Source organism: Echinops telfairi, unplaced genomic scaffold (genome assembly GCF_000313985.2).
Source record: "Echinops telfairi isolate 266 unplaced genomic scaffold, ASM31398v2 ScPeMD7_7468;HRSCAF=8506_0, whole genome shotgun sequence".
Classification (NCBI taxonomy): domain Eukaryota; kingdom Metazoa; phylum Chordata; class Mammalia; order Afrosoricida; family Tenrecidae; genus Echinops; species Echinops telfairi.
The window spans coordinates 41,452,218-41,463,024 of record NW_022111369.1 but is presented as its reverse complement, the minus strand read 5'-3'; the positions used below and the strand labels follow the sequence as shown (position 1 = coordinate 41,463,024).

The 10,807-nt window shown below is 43.5% G+C and overlaps 1 protein-coding gene across 4 annotated transcripts in view; it reads left to right on the top strand.

The window, feature by feature from the left end:
* ANXA3 (annexin A3) overlaps positions 1-10,807 on the top strand; it is a 91,271-nt gene that overhangs the window by 18,769 nt on the left and 61,695 nt on the right. For 2 of the 4 annotated variants that reach the window (XM_045284314.1, XM_045284312.1), the window contains exons 1-2: positions 3,787-3,863; positions 8,913-9,000. In XM_045284314.1, coding sequence (XP_045140249.1) covers positions 3,820-3,863; positions 8,913-9,000 — 132 coding nt within the window. In that variant the 5' untranslated portion in view covers positions 3,787-3,819. Of the gene's footprint in view, positions 1-3,786; positions 3,864-8,912; positions 9,001-10,807 lie in introns of those variants that run through there. The other 2 variants (XM_045284315.1, XM_045284313.1) reach the window with 1 other exon arrangement.

Below are 10,807 nucleotides of genomic sequence, written 5' to 3'. Positions count from 1 at the left end.
TGTGTGTGTGTGTGTGTGTGTGTGTGTGTGTGCAGCTGGGTTGACCAGAGAAACAAATGCATTGACACTCATAGATGTATGAGAAGGAGCTTTATATCAAGAAGTACTTATATCTCAAGAAGGCCTCCCAGCCCAGTCCAACTCAAATCCATAAGTCTGACACTAGTCGTTCAGACCCTCTTCAGACTCACACAGCCACGGTGAATGATGCAGAATGCAGGAAGGCCGCCCGACGGGGAGTGTAGAGAGTAAGTGCAGAGTTGTGTGGACCCAAGGTTAGTGGAAGCGTGGCAGGGCAACAGCAGGTCTCAGAGTGACCACCAGAGTCCCAGCAAGCAGGAAGGCAGAGTAGTAGGGAGGGACAGGTTCCCAGGGGGCCTCTTATGAGAAGTCCACACCCCCAAGCAGACACCAGCAAGCTGTGTGCGACCTGATTGGCAGATTGGATTCAACATCTACACTTTTATACATTTTCCAGGTGACATAAAATTATCTAATGACCACAGAGTGGTTCTAGATGAAGGAGGAGAGTAGTTGAGTCAAAGCATCCAGAATCGTGTGGCTCAGTGTAAGGAGTTTTAGCGTTGTATTCAGTGCCCAGTGGGAGATCAGAGAAGAGGATTTAAAAGAAGGTGATGTGACTTGACTGATATTTAACAGATGGCTCAGTTGCTATATGGAAAGTGGGTTGGAGTTAGTCAATAGAAGGAAGTAGGAGGGAGACAATGGCACATGTCCAGGTGAGAGATGATGGTGACGTGGACTACAGCAGTGGCAAAGAAGATGAAGACATATGGACATGAGATTATATTTCTGAGATAGTCTTAAGAAGCTTGGCTAGTGAACTTCATTGGGAAGAAACAGGTGATAAAAGATTCAAAGGAAACTCTCAGGTTTCTGGGAATTTAAGAGTTTTAGATGAATTGGGACAGAGCAGTTGCCCTTAGCAGCAAATAAGTACTATATAAAATTTGTAAGGGGAACAGCCCATTTGGGGGTAGGGGGAATGAGTTGATATGTGTGTTAATCTGGGTTGACTAGAGAAACAAATTCCTAGACACTCATGTGTGTAAGAAAGAGCTTGTTATCAAAGAGTAATTAAGATAACATCCCAGCCCAGTCCAGATCAAGTCTGTAAGTCTGATATTAGCCCATATGTCCAATACTAGTCTGTAAATTTCTCTTCAGACTCATGCAACTCATGCAATGCCACCAAATGCAGGAAGATCACAGGCCAGTGGGTGCAGCGTCTTGTGGATCCAGTGGTGGTGGAACCATCTCAGCGCTGGCATGGGTCTCCACATGGCTCCTCCAGTGCCAAGGCTCTGGCTCCATCAGAGTAGCTCCATGTGGCTTGTCAGTAGGAATGTCTTGCAGGAAGAGTGTGTGTCCCTCCTTCAAGGAGGAAGACAGGAGTTCCCAGAATCCTCAGGAGAAGGCTGTGCCCACACAGAGGCCTCATAGACTGTGACCTGATTGCCAGGCTGGACTCCACTCCTTCAAAAGTTGACAGATTACGTAACTGCCACAGTGTGTAAGTTACCAAAGGAGAGACCTCAGATAGACCTTGAACGTACAAGAAAAATCAAACCAACAGACTTTGACTTATGGTGACCCATGGGTAGAATTGCTCCATCGGGGTTCAATAGCTGTGGTCTTTCTGAAGATTTTGAGGCTCCTCGGGGTGGATTCAAGCCACCAACCTTTCCATAAGTAACCGAGTTAACTGAGCACCTAGCCATTTGTACCATGCAGGGACTCCTGGAATGTATACAGCCAGTAGTCACACTCAAGCTCAGGGCTAGAGACATGGTCATGGAAGTTGTCTGCAGACCAAGGGCGAGTGGAGAAAACAAGCCCCAGCAGAATAGAGAACAGGGTGGAGGGCGTCACTTGAATTGTACTTGCGTTACACGTCGGGCAAAGGGAGAACAGATGCGCCCTAGAGCAGCAGGCAGAAAGCCCGATGGGCCCAGGATCTGAAAGGAGGCGGAGGCCGGGGAGGTACACAGTGACACAAAGCATTTCTGAGGCTAATCTGAGTTTCATGGAAAACACAGCACAAATGGGTTTTTGCCCCATAACTTCTGAACCACTCATTTGTTCTCCTCCAGCCCACACCCTCCTTGGATACCAGATTCACCCGCCCTGCCTTGATGAAGTCACCGCATTTAAGAAAGCAGAGCTGACACAGACAGGATTTTCTCATCTGAGCGAGCGCAGAGCGCACGCAGACATTTCCTGCGGACCTCTTGGGCGCAACAAGGCTGTGGTCATGCTCACGGTGCTTCTGTACAGCGCCGCTGATTGCCGGCGATATCCACCCACCAGCCCCGTCTGTCAGCCTGTCTTACTGTGGTTGCTGGCACGTTGACCTGCTCCCAAATTTCAGATACCAGCAAGGTTTACCAATGGTGGACAGGCTGCAGCAGAGCTGCTGGACGGAGACCAGGAAGAAAGGTCTGATATTAGCCAATGGAAACACCACTAAAGAATATTGCTTGAGACCCTGTGGAGGGTGAGCCTCTGCGCTGAAAGGCAGGCCAACCAAGGACACTGCCCGCAGGGGACCCAACCTTTCATCCCATGGACCTGGGGTCATTGTGACTGGGAGCCAAAGCAATGGCGATTGAAAGCAGCAACTGCTTCTCTTTACCGCCCTGCGGGCGGAGAGCGAGTTTGGAGTGAAGATGGAAAGTAGTCCCTTTGTCCATCAACCTCCACTGGTCCTGGAACCAAGGCTGTAAGCACAGGCGCTATAGAAACGGAGTGGTTACCTGTCTCACTTTGCTATACTTAACTTCAGGGCCTTTTCCTGTGATTTTCCTTTGCTTTTAAAACCCTCTTTTTCTACTTGAAAAGTTGCCCACGATCTCGCCTTACATTTCCCAAGTTTTGATTGCTTTGTTTTTTACAGGCACCCCCATGTTTTCCTTGAATCATAAGCTTTGATGACCCAGCGGAGTGGTCGACATTGAGCCAAAGACAATCATTTGTTCCTGGCTCCCTAAAAGCTCCGAGTCCTGGCGCTTCAGCAGAGGCTTGGATTTGGAGCCTTCACTTTGGGATCTGGCTTGCAAAGGGCTTTAGGGCGTGATGAGTGATTTGGTGCCACCTCACCTTCCAAAGGCACGTGCAGCTGCTGCTATTTTGGCTTGGGCGCATTTGGCTTTAAATCTGTTTCACATCAACATGTTTGGCACCTTCTGTTTTCCTCTTTCATTTGTTCTTATGAATATAAATATTTAACTTCTTATAAACCCAATATGCTGTGCATGAAGAAATAGATATGACTGATACGAGAGGGTCAAGGACAGACTAGCCTCTCACTGGGCAGGTGGTGGGGTAGGGGGAGTAGCAGACATCTCCCCTGGTACACCCTGGCCACACCCATAGCTTTGCAGTGTAGTCTACACTACAAATTTTAGAAGACCACTGAATATGACAAGGGGGCTTCCAAAAATTGGTGGAAAAATTCTGTAATCTTTCAATTCTACTTTTCTGAGAACTTTTTGAAACTCCTTTGGAATTGTCACAAAGAGATCTTAAACTCAAAGAAACACAAAAAACCCTCACTGCCATCGAGTCAACGCTGACCCAGTAGTCCTCTACAAGAGGACAGATCTGTCCCTGTGGGTTTCCAAAACTAAATCTTTACAGGAGTAGAAAACCTCATCTTTCTCCCACAGGGCTGCTGGTAGATTTGAACTGCTGCCCTTGTGATGAACAGCCAAATGTGCAGGCCACTGTGCTACCAGGGCTCCCAAAGAGTTCCTGGTTATTATCTAATGAGATTCTACTTCTTAGGATCAAAAACTGATGGGGCATCCCACTGACTGGCTGTGCGAACTTGGGCAAATGAAGTAAGCATCTGTTTCATTATCTGTGAAGTGGAATGAATTAAATGTGCCTTAAACGTTTATCATGCGGATTGAGCTGCTGTCTAAAATGTCTTTAGCATAGTATTTGGCACCTAATAGTAACAACAATGATGATGATTATAAGGAGCTCCTAATATTATTTTCAATTTCATTTTGACATGCTTTGTCTAATTGAAGGGGCCCACAGAGGGACAGTGGCTTACCCAGTAAGCTGCAAGCTAGCCTCCAGGTCAGTGTTTCAAACCCGTTAGTCCCTGAAACCCATCAGAGGAAAGAGGAGGCTGCCTGCATCCAGAAAGATGAACAGTCCCGCAGACCCACGGGGCAATTCGCTGAGGGTATATCAGAGTCAGGGTCGGCTTGCCGAGACTTGAGTTTAAAACTCATTTCCCACTTGGGTTTAGAATCATGCTCCGCTTTGGAGCATCTGAAGGTCAAGTTTGAGAAAAATGGAAGCAACCAAATATGTTTAAGGGATTTGACGTGAAACCTAAGCAAGTGTGATTTGAAAAATAAGACTTTCACCAAGTATTCCCATCGTGCGAAGTGTCTTCCCTTAGCACTGACACTATGCAAAAGGCACTAGGGTGAGTGGAAATAAACTCAGACAAGTATTGGTCATTTAATTTTTAAGGAATTCCTCTTAGAAATAAGTAGGCAATGCAAGCAGCTCAGCTTGGCTGTGGAAATGTCAGCATCCCTGAACCCAGGAGCTCATGGTCACATTCTTTTCCTCTCCTGCACCTATGAAAGAGTGCACGGATGATTCTTAACGCGTGTTTGCTTTGCTTCTCTGGGCAGCTGAGAATGGACTGGAGGGGATGTTCCCAAACCTCACTGTGCAGCAGACTCACAGACATGGGGCTCTAGTGCCAGAGGTTCAGGTTTAGCAAGGCTGGGATTGGCTCTGAGAATGTGCATTCCGTTCACATTCCAGAGTGACGCTCATGCTGTGATTCACACCCACTGCTGTTGAGTCCCCTCTGACTCACAGCACCCATCTGGGACAGAGTTGACCTGCTCCAGTGGGTTCCCGAGGAGTTCCATTCTTTACAGGAGCAGAAAACCTCATCTTTCTCCTTCAGAGTGAGTGGTGGTTTTGACTGCTGACCTTGTTGGCAGCCCACACAGAATCCACTATTCCACGAGGTCTCCTTGCTGTCCATGAAACAGCGCCAATGAAACACAATGTTCCTCTAGTGCTTTGAGGCTTCCTCACCCCCACTAGCATGTCCCCAGTCCTGCCTTTCAGTCCTGGCTAGGCTGGAGCATGTATACTGGTACAAATAATAGCTCACGATACAGGGACTCCAAGTCAGATAAACCCCTCAGGAGCAAAAATGAAAGTAGCAATACCAGGAGAGTTGAGGGAAGGAGGGGAGGAAGGGGGAACCGATGGATGCATACTCGCCCCCACCCCCCAGGGAGATGAACACCACAGAAACCTGGGTGAAGGGAGACAGTGGACCGTGTAAGATATGAAAATAATAATAATTTATAATTATCAAGGGGTCATGAGGGTGGGAGTGGGGGCAAGGAGGTAAAAAAGAGAAGCTGATACCAAGGACTCAAATAGAAAGTAAATGTTTAGAAAATGATGATGGCAACATATGTACAAATATGCTAGATACAACTGATGTATGGAACATTATAAGAGTTGTAAGAGTCCCTAATAAAATTATTTTAAAAAGAAAGAAAGAAACTGATTGTGGTAGCGATTGTACAATACTGCTTTATTTGATTGAACTATGGCATGATATGATATCTGTATTAGCTCCCAATAAAATGGTTCTGAGAAAGTAATAAAAAATACAAATGAAATTTGGAAGAAAAAAAAAAAGCCTCTCTCCAGTCCTGATGCCACTTGCTTCTTCATGTAAGTGAGCGTCTCTGATGATTTGCTCCACATACAGAATTGAGTAAGCATGCTGAGAGGATACAACCGTGAAGCACACCTTTCCTGATTTTAAATCATGCACTATTCCTTTGTTCTGTTCACCTGACTGCCTTTTGATCCATCCCAAGTTCCTCATAAGTGCAATGATGTGTTCTGGAATTCCCATTCGACTCCAGGTTATCATAGTTTGTTACGATCCACAGTCAAATGCCTGGCATAGTCAATAAAACACAAGTAAACATCTTCCTGGTATTCTCTGCTTTCAGCCAAGATCCATCTGACAGCAGCAAGGACACCCTGGCCTGCATGATATTATTCTATAGTCAGCATGCTGTTGGGTCACCTTTCTTTGGAATGGGTGCAAATATGGATCTCTTCCAGTCAGTTGGCCAAGTAACTGTCATCCATATTTCCTAGCATAGACGATTGAGTGCTTCCAGTGTTTCATCAGCTGGTTGAAACATTTCAATTGGGATTCCATCAATTCCTGGAGCCTTGTTTTTGGCTAAAGCTTTCAATGCAACTTCAACTTCTTCTATGATCCCTATTGATTCTTGCTTATATGCTGCTTCCTGAAATGGTGGCTGTCAACTAGTTCTATTTGGTACAGTGGCTCTGTATATTCTTTCCATCTGTTTTGGGTATCTATAGGTGGTTGTTGACACATTTGTCATTTAACCAGTAGCTGGGCATTTTCATTACTGTGATTGTGTGTATAGGAGAAGTGTAGGGCCTCCCCTCCTCCTTCAATTTTACTTTCGGCTCTTCATGACCTTTTCCTTCCCACATAAAGGTGATGGATAGTCCATTTCAGCTGTTGGAATTTTGATGGCTATCGCATTGTATCTGTAGAATGCTTGCTTTAGGAAGTACTGACATTTTCATAATGTTATCTTTTAATCCATGAGCACACAATGTTTATTTATGTTTATCTCTTTCAGTTTCTTTTGTAAGTTTAAAAACTTTCCAAACAGGTCTTGTACATCCCTGGTTAATTGTATTCCTGAATATTTTCCCATTTTGTGGGTGATTTGTTTTGTTGTTGTTGTTGTTGTTAATTGTATTATCTTCTTGATGTCTTGTTTGGAATTCTTGATAATGTAAAAGTTTTCAACTGGCTTTGATATGCTGCTTGCATCATTTCCCCTTTGCTGAATTCTTCTATTGGATCTGGTAGCTTAATTTTTTTTTTTTAATTTAGGAATGTCTAGGATTTTCTGTGTATAAACAATGTCATTTGTGAATAGAGATTTACTTCTTTCTTTCCATGTGAATCCCCTTCATTGCCCTTCCTTGCTTTGTTGCTCCAGTTAGGACCTCCAGGTCATTGTTAAATAAGAGCAGGGATAATAGGCATATTTGTCTTGTTTCTGTTCTAAAGGGCAAGGCTCTCTGTTTTTCTCAAGAATAATGTTGGTTGATGGTTTTGTAAAACATCATTTAAGTACGTATTTTACTACATTTTCCTCAACATTTCCATGGCTCTTGTTCTATACTTTCTTGTGCATTTTAAAGTCTTTTATTCTTTCTGTAGTTGGTCTTTCCCGGTTGGCTGAAATGTCTGTAATTTATGTGTTCATGGTAGTGGTGGAGCATTTTTCACCTCCATGCTGCTCAGATCTATGGTGTCCGTGGAGCTTCGGACGAGAATTCATTGGCCACAATTGCACATGTACTAAACAAAGCTGAAGAGTAGACAATCCTAATGGGGTTTTCATTTATAGATTCTTTAGTGTTCTGTTCCCCAAGGACAATGGCCAGTATTAATTAAAATATCCTGAAGTGTATAAACCACATTTCCCTGTGTGTTAAATGCAGTGAAGGGCTTTAAAGTATCACTTGAACACAAAAGGGATGGGAAAAAATGTAGGAAAAGCTAACTCTCTTGCTTTTATGCAGATGCTACCTTAAAACAGATATTCTTTAGACTAACCAGCAACAGACAATATGTTACTCTAGAGAATAAAACTGAAAGCCAAACTCCCTGCCATCATTTGGCTCCCGCTCATAAGGACCCTAGAGGACAGGATAGAGCTTCCCCTGTGGGTTTCTGAGACCGTAGAAAGTCTGTAGACTTTGTGGGAGTAGAAAGTCTCATCTTTCTCCCATGGAGTGGCTGGCTGGTGGCTTCAAACTGCTGACCTTGTGGTTAGCATAGAGTGACCAGATTTAAAGCGGGACACCATTGACCAGGCGGGGGGCTGGGGGAGGCCCTTCTTAATTAAAAAATTGGTCTATATGGACCAAATAGACCGTTCCCTAGCTTGTCGTCCATTCTTTCCAAAAATTGGGACTTTTTTAAAACGTCAAAAATTGGGACCGTCCTGCCAAAAGCAGGACATCTGGTCACCTTAGGTTAGCAGCCCAGTGTGTAAACACTACACCACTACTACCCCCTTTATAGGGGGAAAAATATTCCGCACCCTCCTGGTAAATAGAAACTTTTGTGCTATGTAGCCCATAGGAGTCAGAACTGCCCTGATTGCAGGGGGTTGACTCTGAGAGAGCCTGCAATCCAGAACAAAGTGTAGGCATCTGCTTTTGTGGCGCCCGGGATATTTGAGGGTCTCCCAGGGAGTGGTGTCGCTTCCTTTGGGAAACGCTGCTCTAGAAAGCCAATGTTTTATATTTGTGATTTGTTACCTCAGAGGGAGAAAGGCTACACCGCACAGGTAGTAAATGCCACGTTATCTTCAGTGGCAGGTTTCTTACATTCCACAGTCTTATCACTAGAGGATGTGCATTGCTGTGATGCTGAACAGGTTTCAGTGGCGTTTCCAAATGCAGATCAGCTAGGAATAAAGGTCTGTTTTTCAGTTTCTGAAAATCCTACGGGTCACAATAGTTTCACATGCAACTGTTCTTGGGCATGGCACAGTACATACGGCCCAGCACTGGGCAGGGTTTGACTACATTGTGCATGGGGTCAGCGTGAATTGGGAGACGACTTGATGGGAGCCAACAGCAACAAAGATGTTATGTTGGCAGCATACCTGGGAGAGGATCATCTTCCATGGATTCTAAGCTGGTAAGAAGGTGTGCATATTCTAGGTTTGTCAGATATAGACTATGTATATACAATATTAAAAAGATATCCTTTTAAACTGGTGGAATGTTCAAATGTTTCCTTCTAGGTTGGACACGGACAGACGATTCGAGATTATCCAGGCTTTAGCGCAGCAGCGGATGCTAAAGTTATTCACCAGGCAATCGGAGGAGTTGGTGAGTACTTTGGAATTCAGCCACCTTGGTGGTACAAGTGATTAAGCACATGACTACCAGCCAAAAGGTTTGTGGGTCAAACCCACCTGAGGTGACTCAGAAACAGGCCTGGGACGCTGCTTCTGGAAGGTTGCAACCTTCAATACCTAGTAGAGCAGTGTTACTCTGCCTGCACATGATTGTGCGGAATCAGAACCATCACTGTCCAATTCCCCTCTTCATGCTGAAGGACATCAGGAAAGGTACAGCCTCCAAGTGCCTTGGTTCGGTTTACTGGGTTGCTCAATTCAGAGTTGATTTACTCATTCCAAAAGGTATCAGTTATTAAAATTGTGGAATCATGAGGAAAAGTATAGAGAACCCAGTTTTGTGAAATCTTCACATTGGCCATATTTACTTGATTTTAAAACAACAACCATCACCACTGCTACTCCCAATGAAAATAACAATAACAAAAGCGTTACAGATGGAATTGAAATCCTGTCTATTTTTCCTGGATCCCACCCCTATTCCATTGGGTACATCACACAATCTGAAATGAGAGTATCACTCCCAGGGAACATTGCGTACCATGACTACATACGTATGTGCATATCGCTTTGAGTGGCTTTGGTATACAATGGAATCATCCTGTGTACACTCTCTTGCAACTTGCTTTTTCAAACCTGGACATTATGCTTTTGAGATTTATCCATGTTTTTATGGTCAGCTTCTGTTCATTAATTTTAACTGCACAGCAGTCTATGGCATCAGTAGATCATAAGTGAGAATATTGATGGGACATTTAAATTGCCTGCAGTTGTTTTCTATTACATTATAAAAATACTTCAATGAAAAAATAAAACTTCAATGAATAGTCCTGCTAAGGTCTCCTTGGGCGTGTTTGTAAGCACTGCTCTAGACTATAACAAGAATTGGACTTTTTAGAGTGAATTGGATACTTGTTTTCACATTTTAACTAGAAAATTTGCCAAAATGCCTTAAGAAATAAATGAATCAATAGACATTCCTATCAGCAATGGATGAAAACTTCCTCTTGTTCTGTGTTTTCACCAATACGTGCTGTGGTCATACTATAATTTTCCAACAGTGCGTCTAAAATTGTATTTCATCTTCCATGTCTGTTAGTTTCTTAACTCATCTCTTCCCACCTCTCCCCATCACAGAGGAGGGAAACATCTTTCCATGTTTGCTTGTTTTTGGAATCACTTCTTCATATCTTTGGCCATTTTTCAGTTGAATTGTCTTTTTCTTCATGATTATCACATTTTTAAAAATATAAATTCTCTATATAAATCTTATTTCATTTTAATAAACCCCCAAATATTTTCTCCCGCTCTGTATGGCCTGGCATCTTTTGTTCCACTTGGGTTTATTACTTTGGCTCACACTTTGGCTGTGGCAACTTTCAATGCACAGGTGTATTAAATTTTAATGAAGACACGCTTACTAGTTTTTTTTCTCTATGATGTACGTTAATCATATATACTCAAGTATAAGCTGAGATTTTTGGCGCATTTTTAATGCAGTTTTTGTGGTAAAATTAAGTGCCGCGGCTGATATTTGTGCTGGCTTATACTCGAGCACATACAGTATGCTTGTTTATACTCGAGCACATACAGTATGCTTGTTTATACTCGAGCACATACAGTATGCTTGTTTTATACTCGAGCACATACAGTATGCTTGTTTATACTCGAGCACATACAGTATGCTTGTTTATACTCGAGCACATACAGTATGCTTGTTTATACTCGAGCACATACAGTATGCTTGTTTATACTTGAGCACATACAGTATGCTTGTT